At 39.8% G+C, this 25,230-nt stretch overlaps 1 protein-coding gene and 1 non-coding gene across 2 annotated transcripts in view; both read left to right on the top strand.

Moving 5' to 3' along the window:
• Positions 1-6,087: 6,087 nt before the first annotated feature.
• On the top strand, positions 6,088-6,189 carry LOC122550397 (U6 spliceosomal RNA). The gene has a single exon (XR_006311844.1). It is a non-coding gene; the product is annotated as a U6 spliceosomal RNA (small nuclear RNA).
• A 5,679-nt stretch (positions 6,190-11,868) lies between these two features.
• The window catches only part of adamts16 (ADAM metallopeptidase with thrombospondin type 1 motif, 16), a 249,585-nt gene continuing 236,223 nt past the window's right edge, over positions 11,869-25,230 (top strand). Inside the window, exons 1-3 of the mRNA XM_087986819.1 lie at positions 11,869-12,438; positions 12,600-12,717; positions 17,765-18,090. Coding sequence (XP_087842945.1) covers positions 12,331-12,438; positions 12,600-12,717; positions 17,765-18,090 — 552 coding nt within the window. The 5' untranslated portion in view covers positions 11,869-12,330. The remainder of the gene's footprint in view (positions 12,439-12,599; positions 12,718-17,764; positions 18,091-25,230) is intronic.

Raw genomic sequence — 25,230 nt, 5'->3', positions numbered from 1 at the left:
ATGTGATGGCTTGACGTTGACCCAGGTAATATTTTTGAACAGTTGATATGTGTGCTTGATTTATATCCAAACAAAATTCAAAAATGGGCAGTTGCAAAAAGAAAGGCAACATTAAAAATATGATTCATATTAATTGTCATTCATACTTTGATCATTTTAACAATTTGAATAAATTGAAACTAAATCTAAATAGATATTAAAAATATTTAGACTTGTTTCCATTTTAAATATATTTAGTTATTGAAAACAAAATCAAATCAGTAACATCTCCAGTATTTGCTTCTAATAATCTTGGACGTTAATCCCTGAGAAACTAGATTTAACTTTCACATGAAGTACGCCAAGAATTATGGGATCAACTTTTACATGAATGTTTTAAACATTTTATTTGGGCTGAGAACTTTATTGAGAGGTGTTTGGATTATTCATTGGATTAGGCCTTTGCGGGTTAGATCAGCATTTGTTGTCCATCATTAATTGCCTTCTTAATGAGAAGGATCTGAAGATAAAGAAACAAGATATCCACATCATATCATGGTATTCTCCCATTTCTTCATGCAAATTAAAAATGAATGCAAAATTCAAAATTGATAATATTAAACTCTTGAGTGTTAAGAATGGTGAAAAATTGAATCAAATTAATTCAATTTTCTGGTACGGTGGGTATAAGGATTTTAAAACATTTTCGTTAAATGTCATAAAGATGATGAACTGCTTGGAATTTTGAACATCTCAATATCCAAAAACAAAAGAATTTGGTATGTAACAAATATTCTAAATTACGTTCTCCAACTAATGAGTTCCTGATGAAGGATTTTGACTGTTTATCTTTTAGAATTGTTTGTCCCTATTACAGATTTTTAAAAAATGTTGTATCTTACAGTAATGAAGATGTGGGTATACTTTAAGAGAGTTAACAACAGCAGAACTAGCGGACACAGAACCAAGTGTTCTCAATAAGACAACAATGTGACACTTGGTCGAACAATTCAATTAGCTCGTTGCCTGGAGGCAAAAAACAAATTTGAATTTGGCCAATCAGCTTAAATTATAAAAATATCAATCTCCAATTCAGTTTGAATTGAGTGTATTGACAACCTTAAAAGCCAGTGACACAATCTGATGCTCTGGGGTATAAGACTGGGAGCTCCAGTTTCCTCCCACAGTCCAAAGATGTGCAGGTCAGGTGAATTGGCCATATGAAAATTGCACATAGCGTTAGGTGCATAAGTCAGAGCGGGGGGGAGGGAGGGGTGGGTTGCTCTTTGGAGGTCAGTGTGTACTTGTTGGGCAAAAGGGCCTGTTTCCACACTGTAGGGAATCTAATTAATCTAATTTTTCTGAAAATTGAACTGTTGAGAGGAGAACTGCCAAGCCCAGCATGTAAACAGACTGCCTGAAAAATAGCTCTCTTAAAAAGGTACCTTTTCAATCAGTAACCTGTGATGAAGAAATTCCTAAGCAGAAGAAAAGAATACACAGAAAGATCCGAATAGAAGAACGAAAACTGTCTGGTTTTGTTGCTTAGTAAATCTTAATTGGGAGTTTTGTCGGACTAGTTTTATAAAAGGGAAGGTGAAAGACAGGTTAGAGGAAGAAATGGTAAATAATTGTTAGTTAATTATTCTCTGTTAAAGTTAAAGAGATAAAGTTGTTAATTGTTACTTTAAATAGTTCTTGGCCACTTGAATTTACAGATTACTGCATGGGATAAATCTTTGCTGCACTGCTGGTTTTAAATTATGCAGGAGGGTTTACCCCTTGTTGTAACACTTACCTTATCAGAATTAATGCATGGTGTGTTTTGTTTCTGTTTAATGTAGTTAGTTGAGTTTCTTTTTCTAAAATGACAATTGTAATTGTGTTTTAATGCCACACTGAGTTTGGGTTCTTTACAGACTGGTTGAGAAGAAAGCAAAATCAAGGACTGTCTTCAAATACTATTTATTATATATTAATATTAAGTGCTATAAAACATAATACCAGGCTGTGACTTATAGGTAAGATTTAATTCATCTTTTTCATGTGTGGAAGATCATGTGCTCTGTTTTCTTTCTTCCAAACTATCTTCTAGAGAATTCCTACCTTGCTGTTTTCACTCCACTATTCCATAGAATTCATATTCAGTGACATGCAATGCCTTGAGGTCATCACAAGGTTCCTTCAGGGTCCTAATTACCTTACACAACAAGAGATGCTGGACTTTGCAAAATTATATTGAAATTGTAAATATTTCAAATTAGAAACACAGAGACAAGATGTTGAGGTTTATTTATTGTGAAAGTAATAAACAATTAATAACTTTAGCTTTGTGCACACTACTTGCACAAATTAATTGAGGATATTGGTTTGAAAGCATCTTTACACCTCCTCAAACTATATTTGGAACCCTATCATATTGTGATTGCTATTCCCGGGTCTCTGGCGCTGTGAGGCAGCAGTGCTAACCACTGTGCCACCGTGCCACCCAAAACCTTGAGCAACACCGTGGGTACTGTTAGATGTTACCCAATGTTCACTTGTCACTATTCCTAACATGGATCCAGTCAAAGATTACCAATGGATGAGAGTGTTTGTGAGTAGATGTCATCAATTCCTCATTAGTGCACCCAGCAAGACATCATGCACTTCCTCCTAACCCCCCTCTTAACATGTCTCCCCCAGTGGAATATCTCAATTCATTACAAGCAAGCTCCAGAGCACTTCCTCCAGTAGCATGAAGTTGGACACTGTCTCCTGTCTTCAACTAAAACACATGGCTATTATCATCCAATTCACAAATATAAACGTGTAACATTTTGCAAAATCTGCTAAATCACTGCAGCCATTCTTTCCCTCTTGAGTTCAGAACTTGACACGCTACAGAATTTGCAGTGCCAAATTGACAATGAGTCTTTCACAATTCTTGCTCCTACACCAAAAGAAATTCCTTCGTAGGTCCTTTGGTAGTACACTGTGCTACCAATGCATCAAACCTATCTCAGATTCTGATCAGCTCCCAACACAAGACCCACATTGAACCTTCCACATCCCTCCATGCTTGCAAATCGCCAAAATGGGTCTTACTCACCCTTTAAATGAGTTGCTGTGACCTCCTTCTGGGACAAGGCCTGCCATGGTAATGTCCAGATTTCCCACCCTCCATGAGCAGCTGCCTTCTCAGGATGACCCATTGACCAAGAGCCCTCTCAGCTGCCTTCAATTGGCTGACCAGCGTATTATTTGGAGTCAGAAGTCAGTGAATGATACACTTCCTGGTCAGTCTCCTGCCCACTGTAGCAGGATATAAGTACTTACCTTGCCTCTCCTTTAATGTCAAAAGAGGAGGGAAATTGCTTTAAATTACAAAGTAAGCTAAAGAGTTAAAATATTCACTTTAATCCTTGAAAGTATGTCAGAAATAACCAACGCAGGGTAAGTGGAACCAACCTCAGCTGTCAACATCCCAGACAAACACCACACATACATGGAATTCATCTAACGTAATTACTTAGGGATCCTCCATTTAGTTCATTTTTCTTTGTTTTAATTTTGAAAATCAAAGTTTAATAGGTAAATTTTAATAGATTAATTTTTCAATTTTGTGTTAAAAATTGTGTTTTGACATTGCACATTTACCAGATGGAGGATGCTTTCCAGAAGGTAATTCTATCATTGCGTTCTACTGTCTGAAATATGTGGTCCAGAAGTTAGAATGTCTGCTGCGGAAGCGAAGCAGTAAACAGAAAATCTAAAAAGATGTGTATTTCTTTGATAATATTCAAAATTTCCAATTTTTCACATAACTTCAGTCAGTGAGGAGTGATAAGTCCAGCTGGTAGAAATAATTGTGAAAAGTAGATTTTGGATAAACTTTGTCAGCTTGTTATCAGAATCTCTCGTGTGATGGCTATCCTGTCGGTATTCGCTGTACATTTCAACGTATGCTCAGTTATGTATTGCCTGCAAAAAAAGTTGCTGAAAAGGTTTGAGAACAGAGCTTGAGCAAAACAACTTCCAACTGGAAGCTATTTGTTGTAGCAACTGGAAAAGATACAGGACATCCCAGAAATCCCAACTCGATGAGGACCTGGGAACGGCCTGGAAAGTTTAAACTTCTAATGGGCAATTAGCCAGGCATTTAGAACTCTGAGTTAGAGGTGGAGATACGTGACTCACTTAAATGTCATATCTTCTAGTCTCTCATGTTTAATTATGAAATTGAACAGTACACTTCCTGACTCACCCTACCCCGCCTTGCCCACTTACCATACTCCTACACTCCTCACCCACCTGCCACCCTAACCCCCACTTCTTTTTAGGGTGTGGAAAGGTTGTAGTTCAGGAGTGGGTCACGATTATGAGTAAAGATTTGTACAGCGGGGAAAATATTAATGGATTGGGTGGATAATAGGAGGATGATTGTGGGTCAGTGGATGATTGTGACTTGAAAGGGTGCAGATGTAATTCTATGTTGGGAGGTTAAAGTGACTAGGTTAGCAGTATTAAAATGATTATTGGTCGCAGTTCATGTGATTTCTGGCAGCAAGGCTGCACGAAAGTAGGCAAGTATGAGCAGCAATGGAGGGAGTTGAGGAGGATTGTTTAGAGGGCATAGGTGTAAGCACTCACTCCTCCTGGCTCAATGAGTGCTGGAAGGGCACTACCCTTCTAGCCCTAGTGTTTTTCACCTCTCTGCAGATATTTGCTTTCTCAAGCCTTGGTAAGCCTCTCAGCTATGAAATATAAATGACAATTGCAAGCTGAGGTTCACCACCTTCTTAACATATTTAAATAACCAATCTGACTCTAGAAAGCAGGTTAGACCCCTTCCCAACTTGCTTCAGTTAAAACTGGAAGTAGGGAGTCCAAAACAGTTTGAGATTGTATTTCAGATTACTGAAATTTTAACCAACTACACCAACAACTCCCTCCAATGCATCAATCAACTTTAAAATTCTTCCTTATGTGTTAGTTGTTTCCTTCCACCCATACCAATTTGTTTCATTTGCCTAATCAGAATTTGGAAGAGTGTATTGATTAGCTACAGAATTAAAGCACTCTGTATACCGAATGTGAAAATGTATTGTGAAATTCAAATGCAGGTTATAAAATGTTGCATTGACGGTTTAGGTGTAGAATAACATTAATCTAAATAAAGGCTTATAGCTAGCATGGTCCCCCCAGAAAGCAGATTGGAAGATGTGGGAAGTGAGACACCTATTGAGAAGTTAAAAATTAAGCAGTAGAAACCAAATGTTGTATTCATTTTTTTTTAAGTTGAAGCAAGAAATGTAATTTCTGCGATGATGCATACCCACATGAGCCAAAGTGACAACAAAAGGAAAATCACATCAAACTTTTGGGAAAATAAACTTTTTCACAATGCTGCCATTTTATGATTAACCATTGGCTGATTCCTTAGGGTGTAAAAATACAAAAGGTGATTTAATAAAGGGCAAACCTCAGCATTTCAGCAGCAAAACAACAGGAAATAATCATTACTATTTAAGGAAAGGATAATTATGGCTTCCATGTTGAGAAAGGACCCAGCAATGAGACACTAATCACTCAGAGCCAGCTCAGCTCAGTGGGATATGTAGATCATAAGTCTGACACCAGACTTCTGGAGCAACTGTTCTACTTGGACTGAATTCAATCAGGAAACACCCCAGAAGGACAGCAGAAACATCTTAGGGACCTTAGCATCCCCAAAGAGGTTAAGGATCCCTGCTGATACATGGGATTCCCTTGCTCCTGACTAACCACAATGGTTAATCATCCAATAAATCAACAAACACATCAAGAAGTTTCATCAAGGATATGCAGAAGGTATCTGAGGGATACTTAAACTTCCAATCTACATGACCCTTAAGGCACCATATGTCACACACATGGACAAGTACATAGACCATGCGTTGAATTTATCCTGGAAACTGAACTGGAACAGAAGCAAGTAATCCTCATTTCTGAGGTATTGCCAATGTTAGGAAGATATCAGAAAATTGAAGGCATACAGTTAATCAAATTTCACACAGAACAACATGACTAAATTTAACTAAACACAGCAACTTCATGCACAGCAACTTTAATGAAGAATAATTACCTGTGATCACTAACATATATGCTGAAGTTGGAATAAATCAGACAAGATTGGCATGGCACCTTTGCAAGGATGGTTTGCAAATTTGTGATGTTATTTTACTGCATGTGTTGAAGTTAGAAAGTTAGTGTATGGTGCTGCTACCTGCAAAAATTGCTGGTACAATCCCTGAATTGGTAAAATCTTCTACTTTGGCAGTAATACAGCCTCATACTCCTGATCGCTGACCTCCACTGGGGGATGGACAAATTGAAAGACCACCTTTCTCGATTATGTCAGGTCCAGTCCAAATGGACAGTCTCCGATCCAGGCAGCCAAATTGAGTCATTGGACCTGACTTTCTGCCTCTTTTTGGAGTTATATTCATGCTAGAGTGATCCATCCATAAGAAGAATAGATTTTTATTTGTTCTCTTTCCTTTTCAATTTTTGTTTGTTAATTTATCAATGAAAATTGGAAACCTGTAGCCTCTTTCAATGTACCTGCAAATGATTGAATCAAAGAGAGGTATGAAGTGGAGGTGCTGGTGTTGGACTGGGTGGACCAAGTTCAAAATCACACAACACCAGGTCATAGTCCAACAGGTTTATTTGGAAGTACAAGCTTTTGGAGTGCTGCTCCTCCATCAGGTAACTAGTGGGGCAGGATCGTAAGGCACAGAATTAATAGCAAAAGATCACAGTGTCATGCAATTAAAACGTTATGTTGAACAAACCTAGATTGCTGTTAAGCCTTTCATCTTTTCGAATGGGTTGCAGGTTTCAGTTCTTTAATATGTAAATCACAGAAACTCTTTTTAAGTCACTCATAAACTTGATTGAGTTTTTTGAAGAAGTAACAAAGAGGATTGATGAGGGCAGAGCGGTAGATGTGATCTATATAGACTTTAGTAAGGCGTTCAACAAGGTTCCCCATGGGAGACTGGTTAGCAAGGTTAGATCTCATGGAATATAGGGAGAACTCACCATTTGGATACAGAACTGGCTCAAAGGTAGAAGACAGAGGGTGGTGGTGGAGGGTTGGTTTTCAGACTGGAGGCCTGTGACCAATGGAGTGCCACAAGGATCGGTGCTGGGTCCTCTACATTTTGTAATTTATATAAATGATTTGGATGCGAGCATAAGAGGTATAGTTAGTAAGTTTGCAGATGACACTAAAATTGGACAGCAAAGAGAATTACCTCAGATTACAACAGGATCTTGATCAGATGGGCCAATGGGCTGAGAAGTGGCAGATGGAGTTTAATTCAGATAAATTTGAGGTGCTGCATTTTGGGAAAGCAAACCTTAGCAGGACTTATACACTTAATGGTAAGGTCCTGGAGAGTGTTGCTGAACAAAGAGACCTTGGAGAGCAAGTTCATAGCTCCTTGAAAGTAGAGTCACAGGATAGTGAAGAAGGCGTTTGGTATGCTTTCCTTTATTGGTCAGAGTATTGAGTACAGGAGTTGGGAGGTCATGTTGCAGCTGTACAGGACATTGGTTAGGCCACTGTTGGAATATTGTGTGCAATTCTGGTCTCCTTCCTATCGGAAAGATGTTGTGAAACTTGAAAGGGTTCAGAAAAGATTTACAAGGATGTTGCCAGGGTTAGAGGATTTGAGCTATGGGGAGATGCTGAACAGACTGGGGCTGTTTTCCCTGGAGCGTCGGAGGCTGAGGGGTGACCTTATAGAGGTTTACAAAATTATGAGGGGCATGGATAGGATAAATAGGCAAAGTCTTTTCCCTGGGGTCGGGGAGTCCAGAACTAGAGGGCATAGGTTTAGGGTGAGAGGGGAAAGATATAAAAGGGACCTAAGAGGCAACTTTTTCACGCAGAGGGTGGTCCATATATGGAATCAGTTGCCAGAGGAAGTGGTGGAGGCTGGTACAATTGCAACATTTAAAAGGCATCTGGATGGGTATATGAATAGGAAGGGTTTGGAGGGATATGGGCCAGGTGCTGGCAGGTGGGACTAGATTGGGTTCAGATATCTGTTCGGCATGGACAGGTTGGACCGAAGGGTTTGTTTCCATGCTGTACATTTCTATGACATTCTCGAGGTAGTCGGAATTACCAAGGTTGCAGTGGAATCATCTGATAAATTTGCTCACTCTCATTTATCCAAAATGTTACCAAAGGATTATATTTGTTTGGCTCCTGGCTTAACTTTAGACACTGATTCTGTTGCCAGACTTCCACATTAGACCTTCTGATACTGGGTTGTTAATGAATTTGATGGTTCATTGGTCCAGAAAAAGAAGAGAGCAAGGCAGAAATTGATGAGGAAGGTTTAATAAAAAGCAACACAATTTCTCATATCTTAGGATAATGGTACAATCCATTCTCATCTTTTGCATCGGTATAATTTCAATGCCCCATGGATAAATTGGATGAGTTGTTGAGAGAGGGTGAGTACAAGAGAATTTCGAAGTATATGAATAAGTGAATTGAGAATGTGAGAAAATGTGTTATGAAACTGGGTATCTGTGAGTTTGTGAGAGTAAATGATTGAAAGTAAATTGAGTGTGTGAAAGTGGGAATGAGCAAGTGATCAGTTTGAGTGAGTAAAAGCTCATGAGTAAACTTCAGTGTGAGAGCTAGAGGGAATATGTGATTGTGTAAAGATTAACTGAGAGAATGAAAGACTGAGTAAATGGCTAAGTTAGAAAGTAAGTGTATAATTGAAAGGCTGAATGAGGTAGAAACTCGAAAATACTCAACAGGTTTATTAGCATCTATGGAGTGAGAAAGAATGAATAGTTTTGGTCACAACTGGGAAAAGTTAGAAGTACAATAGGTCTTGAACAATTGAACGGCAGGGAGTGACAGAACTATTGGGAAGCTGTGATAGGGTGATGGGTAGGAGTAATTAAATGACAAAGCTTTTCATGATGCAAGACCAAAGACAATGTTAATAGGAATCAGAAAGAATCAAAAGACGTAGTATGAATGGGAGGATCCTAAATAGCTGCCATCTGAAAGTGGAGAGGAAGGAACTTTTCCTATTGCATCAAGGATTGAGAAAGACACCAACGTGAGGGATTTGGCAGAAGAAGAAATGGTAGCCACAGCAAGAGGTTACGGTGTGTAGTGCGTGCCTGTGACTGTGATCGAGCCAGATTCAACCGTAGCTTTCAAAAAGCAATTTGATAATCATTTGAAGAGATGCATTTGCAGGGCTACGAGAAGAAAGGGGAGTGGCAGCGGATGAGTTACTCGTGCAGAGGGTCAGTTTTCTTGATGCTGCAGGTTGGACTGAGTCAGCTGAATCACCTCTTTGTGTTATAGTCATTCAATGATTCTTTGAGAAGAGAGAAACAAGAGAAAAAAATGACAACAAAGAATGAAACAAAACAGGAGCACAGGTAGCAAGTTGTTGAATTCAGTGTTCAGTGCAGAAGGCTACAAAGTGGCCTGTGGAAAGAGGAAGTGATGTCCCTTGATCTTTTGTTGCATTTCACTGGAATACTGCCGCAAAGGTCAGAGTTAAAAATCACACAACACCAGGTTATAGTCCAACAGGTTTATTTGGAAGCACTAGTTTTTGGAGCGCTGCTCCTTCATCAGGTAGTTGTGGAGCAGGACCATAAGACATAGAATTTATAGCAAAAGATTACAGAATCATGCAACTGAAATGAGATATTGAACAAACCTAGATTGTTGTTAAGTCTTTCATCTTTTAGAATGGGTTGCAGGTTTTGGTTCATTAATATGTGAATTCCAGAACTTCTTTTAAGTCACATTCTCGAGATAACTTAAGGTTTTATAAAGAAAAAGGTAACATCTCAGCTCAGACAATGCACTAAAAGGTGTGAGGTTAGAATCGGTCTGTATCCCAATCTTGAGTCAGACTGGTTCTATTTCCAAAATGGAATTTACAAAATATTACATGAATTGACTGTCTGCATTGACTGCCTGCAGATTGTGCATTTTTGAGCAAAATGGAATGTTTACTGCAAATATAATTCTGCAAATACAAATTCACCCCATAGACTTAAATGTGTGTGCGCGTCCATGAGAGAGAGAGAGTGTGAGTGCACGTGCGATAGTGTGTTTGCATGTGTGCAACCTTGGTAAAGTTTGTGCGTGTGAGTGTGATGGAGTATAAGCCTGTGAGAGGGTATGTGTGTGTGTATGAGAGAAGGTCTGCGTGAGTGTGTGAGTATGGAAGTGTGTGTGTATGTGTGCATGTGCGTGTGTGTGTATGTGTGTGAGAGAGAGAGTGTATAGCATAGTGGGGTCACCTGTAGTGTTACATGAACCCAAGGTCCCACTTGAGGCCATCCCCATGGGTACCAAACTTGGCTATCAGCCTCTGCTCAGCCACTTTGCGTTGTGGCCCATCCCGAAGTCCACCTTGGAAGATAGTCACCTGAAGATCCGAGGCTGAATCAGGGAGGGAACACTCCAGCCTGGTGATTATTGTGCAATGTCCATTTATCTGTTGTCACAGCATCTGCTCAATTTCGCCAATATACCATGCCTCAGGGCATCCTTGCCCGCAACGTATGACATAGACAATGTTAGTCAGGTCACATGAGTACCTGCTGTGTGCATAGTGGGTGATGTCCCCACGTGTAATGGTGGTATCCGTGTCGCCACTGACACGTCTTGCAGTGGTAACCATGACAGGGTTGTACGGTGTTGTGGTCGATGTTGTCCTGAAAGCTTGGACACTTTGCTGCAAACAATAGTCTGTTTAAGATTTGGTGGTTGTTTAAAGGTGAGAAGTGGAGGTGTGGGGAAGGTCTTGGTGAGGTGCTAATCCTCATCGATAATGTGTTGCAGGCTGTGAAGAACATGGTGTAATTTTTCCGCTCCCGGGAAGTACCGGACAATGAAGGGTACTCTATCTGTCCGTCTCCTGTGGAGGTCATTATGGTTTCTCGCTGTGGCACGTCAGAACTAGCAATTGCTGAGTTGAGCATTGTACCCTGTTATTGGGCATCCTTGAGCACCTTCAGGTGTCCATCACATTTCTCCTTATCTAAACAAATCCTGCATACGCATAGGGCTTGTCTGTCGAGGATGGCTGTTTTAATATGTTTACAGTTTATTGGGATACAGACAGACTCTAACCTCACCCTTTAATGTATCGTCTGAGCTGCGATGTCACCTTTGTTTGATAAAACCTTGTTATCTTGAGAATGTGACTTTAAAAGAAGTTCTGGGATTTACATATTAATGAACCAAAACTTGTAACCCATTCTAAACCATGAGAGACTTAACAACAATCTAGGTTTGTTCAATATATCATTTCAGTTGCATGATGCTGGAATCTGTTGCTATAAATTCTGTGTCTTATAGTCTTGCTCCACAACCACCTGATGAAGGAGCAGCGCTCCGAAAGCTAGTGCTTCCAAATAAATCTGTTGGACTATAACCTGGTGTTGTGTGATTTTTAACTTCACAGAAGAAGGAATACAACCATCTGTATGTTCCCCTCCAAGCCACTGAACACCCTGACTTGAAAATATACCATTGTTCCAGTCCAACACTGGCACCTCCAAATCATGACTGCTGATAAAGGTGTGCAGGGGTCAGCGATTATCAGGGTGTGGAGAGTATCTGTAGGAGCAAGCAACAGGCACACTTGACCACAGCCTCTATGTTGACTGAGCTGAGTCTCAGCTTGGGGTCTTTGAGCAGCTGCCAAAGACAGGGCACAGCTCCGCCCCAGGGGTGGAATAATGGCAGGCTCGCCGGCAGACTCAGCGATTGGCCGGGGCTGCTTGTCACTCGCAGGAGCCCGATCTGTGTCAGTGAAGAGGGCGAGAGATTTACTCACAAAAAGCCACATGTACGTGTGAGAGCAGGCAGCGTTGGGGCTGCTCAGTCAGTGCAAAAAAAAATAACACTTGCAGACAGATACACAACACAAGGGAAGGGCGATATAGCAGCAGCAGCTTCAGTATTCCTGCAACTAGGCAGAGAGAGAGAGAGAGAGAGCGGCTTCCTGCAGCATCGTGAAAGCAGAGGATTTCCCCTCCGGGACTTGAAATCGACAGGGGAGCCCAGCGACCAAACGTGACTCCCGGAGCCCAGCACCAGAGCCTGTGGAAAGCGGCTGGAAGTCTAGCTTTCAGCCGGGGCTCTCGCTGCCAATGTACCTGTCAGCGCCAGCCGAGCCCCTGGCCATTTGCAGCGTCCCCCCGAAACGCGCTGCATTGTGAAACCGGTCCTTTATTTATTATTGAATTGTTCACACTCACCACCTCTCTTGCAGCTACAAGGGACAGTTCCCTCTGTCAATACAAAACAAAATGCAGGTTTTGGAGGATGCAGTGGGCCCTTTACTGTCCGGGGGGTCCTTCTGCAGAAAAGTGTTTGCAGTTTTTCAACTCCTCATATTGATGGGACTTCACCGCAAGGCATGTTAGACCTGTCCTTTTTATGTATCCCTGTGTGTTTCTCTGTAAATTGGAATGTGGATATGTTAAACAAGTCGTATTATAAGTTTGCAATTTCGGTGTAAACTCATTGCAACACTTCTTGCTATGAATGTTAATTGCCCTGTGCTTCTGTCTTGCAGAGTGACTTTGCTGGTGAAGCCATTCAAGTCGCAAGTGCTGCTGCAGGAGCTGGAGGTGAGCAGCCAGTCCATCATCATCTGTCAGCGCTTGGGTGGCGGCAGCTGGGTGACAACAGCGGTAAGTGTTCGGGGTTTGAGCGTGATCAAGGATGCCACTGCTGCCCCTACTATGCCAGCACTCGAACCTGTTGCACACAAGGTTACGTGGCGAAACAAAATCACTGCTGGCGGTGACGGTCGAGTTTCACGTTAGAAACGCAATGAAACGGGTACAGCGAAACGCTAGAGGGTGCTCCAACACACAACTTGGGCAACCTCTCAGCCACTGCAGTCACTCCTTTCACTCGACTATTGAACTGAGAAAGATATTTCATGTACCTAGCTGGAACTCCTCGTCCCTGGTATTATGGCAGAACCATTTAAATTACTTGTAAATATTGAACCAGCACTGATTGTGACTTTTACAGAAAATTCTATCCAATGAAAGCAATTGTTTTAAGATCAACTGGGCAGAAGTGGGTACTGCAGATGCTGGAGATTTTCCTGCTCCTCGGATGCTACCTGACCTGCTGTGCTTTTCCAGCACCACTCTAATCTTGACTCAGCTGTTTAAAAGTCACCTTAGGTAATAAAAAGCAAAATCCTGCAGGTGGTAGCACCCTGAAGCTTTGAAGTATAAGGGGTAGGCAGCATCTATGTAGGGACAATAATAAGCATTTTAGATAAAAACTGACAGAGGCTGTTTGTAATTCGGTGTCCTATTGCTCCTCGATATGAGTTTCATCACATTATGTTGTCACTTAGACCTCTTCACCCTGCCTCAGATCCTCTGCTGCTAAAAGTCCTAATCCATGCCTTTGTTACCTTAAATCTTACTTGTTCTACCATGGTACTGATCAGACTCCTGTAAAGTTGAAGGCACGCAAGATCCTATTGCACGTTTCCCCTTGCAACAAATCCCATTCATTTATCATTATGTGCCTATGGACTGGCTTTGAGTTAAATAATGGCTTAATTCCCTTTCTTGTTTTCAAATCTGTCTGTCCCAGCCTTGTATCCCACACAGCCTACAACTCTCCAATACTTCCACTCATCAAACCTGGGTTTTATCAGCATCCCTGCTCCACCATTGCTCCCCCATTGCTGGCTGTGTCTAGTGCTGCCGAAACCCTAATCTTCAAAATTCTCTTCTTAAAGCTCTTTGCCTCTTTTCCTCATTTTCCATCTTTTCCTTATTTTCCATCTTTAAAACTTTTCTGTAAAACCTACTTTTATCAAGCTTTTGGTCATTTGCCTTAATATGTCCACATGTTGCTTGGTACAATATTTTGTTTCATAATGCCTTAGTATGTTTAATCGTGCTATGTCAATGCAAGTTGCTGTTGTAAACCTTTTTTATATTGATGAAGAGTTTGACCTTTGATTGCAATTAAATTGTTTCACAAAGATATACCTTGTGCTTTAATGATGGAAATGATATTATTTCTGTCTTGTTTCTAGTTCAAACACAAATGGACATTAAGTCAATTAATTAACACTTAGCAATGTTAAGCAGCAGTTTATTCCAGACATGTAAGAAATGCTACTCACTAAATCTGTCTGTACAGTTGATATAAAAATCACACTGCGGGGTGTGATCCATTTTAGCTTAACAACCTCTGGTTTCTATGCGTCCTCAAACTGTGAACATCAATTGATTGCACCAGTTGGTCCTGCAGATAGAGGATATTGAAACACTAATAATGCCATTGAAATTTCTCTTGCATTAAAATATGCCAATACATATTTCCCATGTATAAACAACTTGGTCTTTTGCATGGTTGAATGCCTGAGGGGAATATTGAGTTTATTTTTAAACGTCCATGTCTCCCCATACTCTTATGGGCTTGCTTTAAATAGAATGTCATATGTTGTTTTCAAACATGTGTTGATCATGAATTGTTGAAAGTCCCAGATAAGTTTGATTTTAAGTGGAATGTATGATGCAGCACTTAAAAAGTGAAGCAACTGTGTAACGTGGTGGCTGATTAACTTGTAGCCATTGTTATGTTAAAGTGAAGAAGGGTTGGAATGCTAAACCCTCGGGTTTGAAATGCTGTACTAATACTCTGGAAATGAACTCACTTTGTTAGGTTTCAAGAGTTTAGTTGTTCAAGTGTCATGTACATCACTAGATGCGTGCTTAATTCATGAAGTAATCCTTCATAGTGTGTATGTTCAGCATCACTACATAGAATAATGAATGGGATTATTTTCCTCCATAATTAGTCATTAAGTAGATTATGTATCCTTGGAAACTTGAGTTTTGATTTACATGTGAGCTAAATTACACAATAAAAGCACAATCACAAATCAAACATGTTATGGCACTAGTCCTGGTTTTTGAACTGATTGTCCAACTCATAATGAGAACAGTAGGCACTACGTTTCTGATGTAAAATCATCAAAGAACACCTCCACTCTTGATCATGCAATACAACATCTGTTTTCTTTCTAGAATATTTACCCATGTTTTTGCATGCTGATACTAATCAATCAACCATTTTAATGCTTTGTTCACATTGTGCAGAGGACATATAATACTGTAGTTGCTGAAAATATTTTCTTGACTGGCTACAACCTCAATTTTCCATATTTATATAAAATAATCTGACAGCTAGATGCCACTACCTTATCTACATTATTTTCTATTTATAAAGGCACACTTAAACATTAATGAAAAGGCATGAAATTGCTTGATCACCTCAATTGATGTAATAATTCCTGCCTTTGGCATCTTGTTTCAGCTATAGATTTCCTGATTTCCTGGAGAGGAAAGGAATTTGGATAACTTTCTGTAATACCCACTATTCCACCATTGCAGTACATGTTCTGTCTACTTTAAAACCTAAGTTATGCTGATGCCAACAACAAGTTGAATTTATATTGTAACTTTAATGGAGTAAAGTCACTTCATTATGATGTGGTCAGATGAATTGCGATCTAAGGCTGTTTCAGACCTAAGCACAAAATACTTACCTAAGGCATAATACATAAAAACAAATATTGCTGTCAGAGTCAATTGACATTTAAAATTACTGAATTTGGCACTTTGTATGGTGTAGGGCCGTACAGATTGAAACCTCAGGGTTTAATTCCCAGGTTTGATTATTTTATTTATACTAAATGAGCTGATCTGATTTAAAGCAACAATTGAAGTGTTATTGGTGCCCTGAGGTGTGACGGGATCAGCCATGCAATTTACATGTTCTTGTCTGCTGTTCAGTGACCTTGTTGACAATTTGCATGTCTGAATATCAGTGAAGACTGTAATGTGCTTGGCTATGCACCAGTCTTAGGTTATTAGTTTTTAACACTTCCTGTCTATACTTGCAAAAGTAGAATGACCACTTGGTTAAGGGACTGATGTCTCACACAGAGTGAGTAGCTCCAAGAGTTTGGGAAGAAGACAAAAACAAGTGATACCAAAATAGCTGTTGCATAGTTATAGCATCTCACAGCACAGAAAAAGACTCTTCGATCCAACCAGCCCATACTGACTATAATTCCAAACTAAACCAGATCCACCTGCCTGTGCTTGGCTCATATTACTTCAATCATTCCTTATTCATTTCTTTTCAACATTTTAATTGTACCTGTATCCATCGTTTCCTCTGGAGGTTCATTTCCATACATGAACCACTCTCTATGTAAAAAAAGTCCCCCATGTCTTTTTTAAATCTTTCTCCTTTCAACTTAAAAATATGCCGCCCTAGTCTTGAAATCCCCCACCACAGAGAAAAGAAACCTGCCATTTACCTAATCTATATATGTCTCATACTTTTATAAACCTCAACACTCAACCTCCTAAGCTCCAGTGAAAGAAGTCCCAGCCTATCCAACCTCTCCTTGTAACTCAAATTCTCCTTTCCTGGCAACGTCTTGATAAATCTCTTGTGTTTTCATATCAGATGAAACACAGACTGAAATGAATTATAAAGGAGTAGTAAAACACATGCTCCTTAGAAGTATTAGTTTCATTTATGTTTAAAGATTTGTGCTACAGTGTTTACGTGAATGGTTTTTGTGTTTCTTGACAGTTTGCTTTGTATGTGAGTTATTTTTCCATGAGTGACTTAAACTAAGTTGCATTAAAGGAAAGCCAATGACCTTTCATTGTTCATTCCACACAAAAAGCATTGTCAGACTCTGTCTTGACTTGTTTTAAAGAACTGAGCCATGGAGATGCAGGATGCAGCTTCATGGTTTTGATTTTCTCAGATGGAAAGTTTGCATTTTAGTTGAGCCCAGAAGCACATACTAAGCAGGATTGACAGATACACCCTTCAGAAAGGAAAAGCTGAATTTAAGGCCCCCCCCTCCCACCCCTCCCCCGTATTAAGTGCTTATAATTCAAAAGCTTAAAACAGGTTATCGGAGATAATTTTGGAATATTGTGTGACCAGGATGAGAAAGGACAATAGGTCAAAGAGGTGAGAAATTATACCAGTAACCTCTCAGTTATTAACTGGTTTTCTCAAATACCAAAACATGTGAGTTCTGTGCTCATGCTCTGTTAAGGACTTCAGGTATCCCTTCAGTTTATAATTTTGCTTGCATGATTCAGTATGTGATCCTTTCTGCACCAGGTGCTAATAGCTGGGGTGCATGTTGACTTTTGGATAATTCGCTTCCAATTTTGGATGGGTTTCTGTCCAATAAGCATATAGCTATACATTTAGTTTTATTATGGAATTTATTTTGGTCCTTGCTCTTATTTTACCATGTCAGATTTTTTTATCTAATTCTGTGACAGGAGATGTCTCTTTGTGCTGCGCACATTTATTTATTTTGTTTATAATGATAAGAATTATTTTCAAAGTTTTGACCCTTTTTGTTGCAAATGTGAGTTGGTTTCCATATTTTTCAATTGGTGATTTAAAAACAAGTGTAATTCTGGAATGCTCAAATATGGACAATTATTTATTACACCATTTTCAGTAACTTCAAGCTTGGAACTATTTTAAGGAATGTATTAAGGCTGAGCACCCCAAACCTTGCAGGTGGTATTAAAAAATGTTATTGGGTGAATGCAGTGAAAAGAATTGAATCAACGAGAACATGTTTGTTAGGTGATGTTGGTCAGCTTTAAGACCAGTACAGTAATAGATGTTGTATTTTTGCAGAATACGAAATTGTGACTCCATATGAAGCTGACAGCAGTGGTGATTATATATCTCTCTCCGTAATCCATCAACAGAGAAAGAAGCGATCAGTTCATAATGTTGGTGATGAATCTCTCTACTTCAAACTCAGTGGGTTTGGCCAGGACTTTCATTTGGAGCTAAGAACTTCCAAGGACCTAACGCCTCCTGGATTTACAGTTCAGACGTTAGGAAAACAAGGCTTAAAATCTGTAGAGCATTATCACCCAGAGGAGCTGTGCTTCTATCAAGGTGCTTTAATATCACATAACAAATCTTCAGTGGCACTTTCTACATGCAAAGGCTTGGTGAGTCAAATAAGCTATTTTAAAAGTACTAAGTCTTTTTTAGCCAGAGACTTTAGGAAGGCCAGAAGTTAAGCTTTCTTCCAAAGGGAAACTGCTTTGCATAGCTGTTGCTGTATAGGACAAGTTGTATGACAGCAGTGCTATTATTTGTTATAGCAAGCATTTAACAAAAATACTTTGAAAAACATCTTTCAAAAAGAAAACTTGCACTTGTGAAATGTATTCAATAAGTCTTAATGTTGAACTGCTAATGTCAATGCAAATCTTTGACTGAATTGACAAATTATTTATTAAGTAAGTTGAGTAAGATTTAGCTATTTGTTGCATAGTGGTGTGCCAGAGCTCTTAATATGTCGCTGTTACCTTTTTCTGAATGGATATTACATGTCGTTAGTTAGTTTTGCTCTAAGCTTTGAAATAATGGCTGCTAAAATGAACCGGTTATGGTTAACGTTTACAAATGTCACTTGAAAATTCAAGATTCCCAACCTGGTATATTAGCAAATCACTGTTTTTCCTCTGCGGACATTTATTCACTGCATCAGTGTGAAGCTTTCTACAAAACAAAGATGATATTCTGGCATTTGTCTTCAATGTCGAAGGACGAATGACAATCATGATAGTGATTGCACAAGTCGATTTATTTATATTTTCTCAAAATGAGTGGAAATCATCTTATCCTGTTCACTTAGGACCCATTATAACTCCTAGTTGGAAACCAACAGGAACAGGCAATACTCCTACTTGGGAGCTGTAGTCAGTTTTTTTAGTTAGAGTTGGTAACCTGACAAATTTTATTATATTTGAGGAATGTTTAACATTGTCATATTCACTCAATTCCCATTATCTGCTGATTTATTAACTAGACTCCATCATTGTATAGAAACTGAAAGGACTGGGGATGCTGTAAATCGGAAACAAAAACGGAAGCTGTTGGAAAAGCTCAAGAGGTCTGGCAGCATCTGTGAAGAGAAATCAAAGTTAACGTTTCGGGTCTGGTGACCCACCCGCAGAAAAGGAAGGTCGCCGAACTTGTAAAGCTAACTTTGATCTCTCCGCACAGATGCTGTCAGACCTACTGACCTTTTCCAGCAACTTCTGTCTTTGGTCCATCATTTTATCTTCCATTGTCCCCAGTAAACAGATTGCATGGTCCTTCACAGAACCTAAGAGCAGTATCTGAGTTTTTTGTTATTTGCTTGAAATCTGTCTCCTTAACACTCGTGGATAATGACGACAGAGTGTAATACTTTAGAATGTAAACGTTCCAGTGCATTTCAAAAGAGAATCAAAAGATAAAATATGGCATTAAATTACAAACGTGTTGTTAGGATATGTGACCAAGAAATTAGTCAAAGGGGTAGATTTTAAGGAATGTCTTAAAGTCATAGAGCTGTACAGCATGGAAACTGACCCTTCAGTCCAACTCATCCATGCCGACCAGGTAGCCTAAATAACTTTAGTCCCATTTGCCAGCATTTGTTCCATACCCCTCTAAACCCTTCCTATTGATATACCCATCCAGGTGCCTTTTAAATATTGTAATTGTACCAGTCTCCACCACTTCCTCTGGCAGCTCGTTCCATACACGCAACACCCTCTGCGTGAAAAAGTTGTCCCTTAGGTCCCTTTTATATCTTTCCGCTATCATTCTAAACCTATGGCCTCTAATTCTGGACTCCCCCATCCCAGGGAACAGACCATGTCAATTTACCCTATCCATTTCCCTCATGATTTTATAAACCTCTATAAGGTCACCCCTCAGCCTCCGATGCTCCAGGGAAAACAGCCCCAGCCTATTCAACCTCTCCCTATAGTTCAAACCCTCCAACCCTGGCAACACCCTTGTAAATCTTATTCTGAACCCTTTCAGGTTGGACAACATTCTTCCTATAGGAGAGAGACCAGGACTGCCCACAGTATTCTAAAAGTGGCTTAATCAATGTTCTGTAGAGCTGCAACATGACATCCCATCTCCTATACACAATGGACTAACCATTAATCATACCAAATTCCTTCTTCACTATCCTATCTACCTGTGACTCCACTTTCATGGAACTATGAACCTGAACTCCAAAGTCTCTTTGTTCAACAGCACTCCCCAGGACCTTCCCATTAAGTGTATAAGTCCTACTCTGATTTGCCTTTCCAAAATGCAGCACCTCACATTTATCTAGATTAAACTCCATCTGCCACTCCTCGGCTCATTGGCCCATCTGATCAAGCTTCTGTGGTACTCTGAGGTAACCACCTTCACTGTCCATTACACCTCCAAATTTGGTGCTGAAAGGAGTGAAAGACAGAAAGGTACCAGTCAGCCATTTTGAGTGGTTTAAGCACTGATGGCAACAAGGTACATCACTGAAGAAGTGTCTACTGAGTACTTTGTGTCTGGGGAGTGCTGGAAATCAGCAGAAACCCAGACCTTCCTTGGGAGTTCTAGTGAATGTATGTATATATGGGAGGTGACATCATAAGGTAATAACATTATCGATATTTTGATTATTTCGAGGCAAAGTCAATTTGCCGATATATATCAAGTCCCTGATCCTTATTTCATGAAAAGTTTGGACTTTTTTTCCATTTTGAGCCCTCTTCATTGCTGCAATTTAAAAACAATGACTTCATTGGCTAGTATTTGCTTCTGATTCACTTACAGAATTTTAATTATGCACTGTCAATTTGCAATTGAGCACCAGTGCACAAATAGAGATATATACACAATGCCCTTATATACATTTAAGACTTCACCAAAATTGTTTTGTGCAGTGTACTAAATATTACTTAAATAAGCAAGTTAGATTGCTTGCAGTTTTACCAAGTCTGTCCATAGCGTCGAAAGAATCTTGCACATGCAGGGATTTAGAAAATCTACTGTAACACCAGTAACTATAGCATTCTCTAGAAATTGGATCTAAAACCTTCTCGCGGGGTAACTAATTTAATATGAATTGGAATAAGTTTTGTGACTAGTCCTTTTTGAGATCCCTGTTAGAATCCTATTTAAATTGTAATCAGAAATCAGCATCATGTAAGAGAAATGGGAAGGGAGCAATGGAAAAGTATTGTAGTAGGTTTTACTTGATTGTAGAAATTTGGACTTGTGCAGTAAAGTCAAACAGGCAGTTTCAGCTGTATTATCAATAGTGTTAATTATATATTTATAAAGGGGTCTTGAGCAAATGGGTCAATGGGCTGAAAAATGGCAGATGGAGTTTAGTCTGGATAAATGTGAGGTATTGCAGTTTGATATGACAAACAAGAGTCGCTTTATGTAATTAATGGTAGGGCCTTGTGTAGTTTTGTAGAATAGAGAGACCTAGGCGTTCAAGTGCATAATTCTTTGAAGTTTGTGTTACGTATAGACAAGGTGTTTAAAAAGGCATTTCGCACGCTTTACTTCATTGCTCAGTGATTTGAGTGTGAGAGTTGGGAAGTCATGTTGAGGTTAGACAGGACATTGGTGAGGCCTCTTCTGGTCCAGTTCTGATCGTCCAGTAATATTAAATTGAAGAGGGTTCAAAAGAGATTTGCAAGGATATTGCTAGGTATGGAAGGTTTGAGTTATAAAGAAAGGCTGAATAGTCTGGGACTTTTTTCACTGGACCATAGGAGGTTGAGACATGATGTTCTAGAAGTTCATAAAATATGAGGGGTATGAATAGAGTTAATGGTGGTTGTCTTTTCCCTGGGATGGGAGATTTCAAGACTAGAAGGCACATTTTTAATTTGAGAGGAGAGAGATTTAAAAAAGACATGAAGGGCAATTTTTTTTAAACGGAGAGTGCTTTATGTGTGGAACAAACCTCCTGAAGAAATAGTGGATGTGGGTACAGTTACAATGTTTAAAAGACATTTGGATAAGTACATGAATAGGAAAGGTTTGGAGGGATATGGGCCAGGAGCAGGCAGGTGGGACTAGTTTAGTTTGTGATCATGTTCAGCATGGACTGGTTGGATCGAAGGGTCTGGTTCTGTGCGGTACAACTGTTATTTATTTCATGGGATAAAACCATTGTTGGCTAGGCTAGCATTTATTGTCCTGGAGAAAGTGGTGGTGAGCTCCCTTAAACTGCTGCAGTCTATGTAAGTTCATACAACTGCGTTTGTATTAGGAAGGGAGTTGCAGGACTTTCACTATTGGACAGGAGGTAAGTTTATTCCTTAGATACATTGCAATTCCTTGTTGGTGTCACATTCCGTCAAATAATGCCTAGAACTTCTTTGCCCACATTTGGGTTGAGGTCCGAGAGAGGTCTGAAGTGATTGGACCTCACAGACCTAACCTTGAGTACCTTTGAGCAAGTTATTGTATACAAGGTTAGCTTGAAAGAACTATGGACAACATCTTGAAATATGCTACTGGTGGTTGACAGTAGTCCTGTGGTGCTATAATTGTCTATACTGGATTTGTCTAGTCTTTTTTATGGACAGTTTATACTTGAGCAATTTCCAATATTGTCTATGCACTTAATTCCCATTATCTGATGATTTATTAACCAGACTCCATCTTTTTATTTCCCGTGGTCCTTAGTAAACTAATTGCATGGTCCTTCATAGAGTTTGAGAGGTATCTGAGTTTTTTGTTTTTTACTTGAAGTCTGTGCCCTAACCCTTGTGAATAATGAGGACAGAATCATAGAGTCATAGAAATGTACAGCACGGAAACAGACCCTTCAGTCCAACTATTCCATGCCAACCAGATATCCCAACCCAATCTAGTCCCACCTACCAGCACCCGGCCCATATCCCTCCAAACCCTTCCTATTCATATACCCATCCAAATGTCTTTTAAATGTTGCAGCTGCACCAGCCTCCACCACTTCCTTTGGCAGCTCATTCCATACACATACCACCCTCTCACATTAAACCTATGCCCTCTAGTTCTGGACTCCACGACCCCAGGGAAAAGGTGTTGTCTATTTATCCTATCCATGCTCCTCATGATTTTGTAAACCTCTATAAGTTCACCACTCAACCTGCATCGCTCCAGGGAATACAGTCCAGCCTGTTCAGTCTCTCCCCATAGCTCAAATCCTCCAACCCTGGCAACATCCTTGTAAATCTTTTCTGAACCCTTTCAAGTTTTACTACATCTTTCTGATAGGAAGGAGACCAGAATTCCACGCAATATTCCAACAGTGGCCTAACCAATGTCCTGTACAGCTGCAACATGACCTCCCAACTCCTGCACTCAATACTCTGACCAATAAAAGAAAGCATACCAAACACCTTCTTCACTATCCTATCTACCTGTGACTCCACTTTCAAGGAGCTATGAACCTGCACTCCAAGGTCTCTCTGTTAAGCAACACTCCCTAGGACCTTACCGTTAAGTGTATAAGTCCTGCTAAAATTTGCTTTCCCAAAATGCAGCACCTCACATTTATTTGAATTAAACTCCATCTGCTACTTCTCAGCCCATTGGCCCATCTGGTCAAGATCCTGTTGTAATCTGAGGTAACCTTCTTTGCTGTCCACTATACCTCCAATTTTGGTGTCACCTGCAAACTTACTAACTGTACCTCTTATGCTCACATCCAAATCATTTATGTAAATGACAAAAGTAGTGGATCCAGCATCGATCCTTGTGGCACTCCACTGGTCACAGGCCTCCAGTCAGAAAAACAACCCTCCACCATCAACCTCTGTCTTCTACCTTTGAGCCAGTTCTGTGCCCAAATGGCAAGTTCTCCCTGTATTCCATGAGATCTAACCTTGCTAATCAGTCTCCCATGGGGAACCTTGTCGAACGCCTTACTGAAGTCCATATAGGTCACATCTACCACACTGCCCTCATCAATCCTCTTTGTTACTTCTTCAAAAAACTCAATCAAGTTTGTGAGACATGATTTCCCACGCACAAAGTCATGTTGACTATCCCTAATCAGTCCGTGCCTTTCCAAATATATGTACATCCTGTCCCTCAGGATTCCCTCCTACATCTTACCCACCACCGACGTCAGACTCACTGGTCTATAGTTCCCTGGCTTGTCCTTACCACCCTTCTTAAACAGACAGGTTGTGATGTTTTAGTGGTAAATATTCCAATGCATTTCACAAGAGCGCCACCATTCAAAGTTTGGCATTAAATTATAAAGGAGATATCGGGACATGTAGCCACGAGATTAGTCAAAAGGATAAAAGCAGAAGTTACAGGAAAAGCACAACAGGTATGGCAGGATCTGTGTCGAGAAATGAGAGTTAACGTTTCGGGTCGAGTGACTCTTCTTCACAACAGAGGAAAGGTCACTCAACCTGAAATGTTAACTCTCATTTCTCTCCACAATGCTGCCAGACCTGCTGAGCTTTCCAGCAATTTCTGCTTTGGTTCTGATTTACAGCATCCGTAGTTTTTCTGTTTTTTAATCAGTCAAAGCGATAGGTTTTATGGAATACTTGAAAGGAGAGAAAGTCAGAATTTTGGGAACAATGCAACTGACCACAGTCACCAGTGGTGGAATAGTAAAAATTGAGATGAGCCAGAGGTGTATTGGTGTGAATTGAAGGAGCAGAGATATTTATGAGGGTTTTAGAGCTAGTAGAGGTTACGCAGATCTGGATGAAATAAGCCAAAGAATTATTTCCAGACAAGAATGAGAATTTTCTAAATTGAGTATTTGCAAGACTGGGAATTAACACAGCTCAGCAAGTCGAAGGACGAGAGGTGATCTGGACTTGGTATAATTTAAGATACACAAGTAAGAGTTGCAAATTGTTTGTCCATCTACATCTTATGTGACCAGTGCACATCACTAAAAGGATAAGGTTATGACCATGGCGATCTATAATTACTGTTTCCCTGCAGAGAGCTTCAGTTGAAGCATTCAGTATTGTTTCAGTTTCTTTCTCAAAATGCCAGTACTGCTCAGGAGAACCTGAGACAAACTTCAGACAAGTATTTAATGCATTTCTGTGGGAGGTTTTGGAGAGAGACAGACAAGGGAGAATGTCTGGCTTCATATTGTGAAGTGAAATAATGTATACTTTATACTCACATTTAGTTTGTTTGGTTTATGAGGATATTGTCATCCACAATTGCTTCCTACCAGGAAACCAAAGTAAAATGTTGTTTAGCTATCTGATTGAAATCAAAAACGGTTATAAATATATATATATATATAATTTCAGTTGCAGTAC

The sequence above is a fragment of the Chiloscyllium plagiosum genome, unplaced genomic scaffold, assembly GCF_037043375.1.
Source record: "Chiloscyllium plagiosum isolate Xiang-an unplaced genomic scaffold, Cpla_swu_hap1 HiC_scaffold_5, whole genome shotgun sequence".
In the NCBI taxonomy this organism is placed as follows: domain Eukaryota; kingdom Metazoa; phylum Chordata; class Chondrichthyes; order Orectolobiformes; family Hemiscylliidae; genus Chiloscyllium; species Chiloscyllium plagiosum.
Note: the sequence above shows the minus strand (reverse complement) of the source record. Positions and strands in the feature narration are given on the sequence as shown.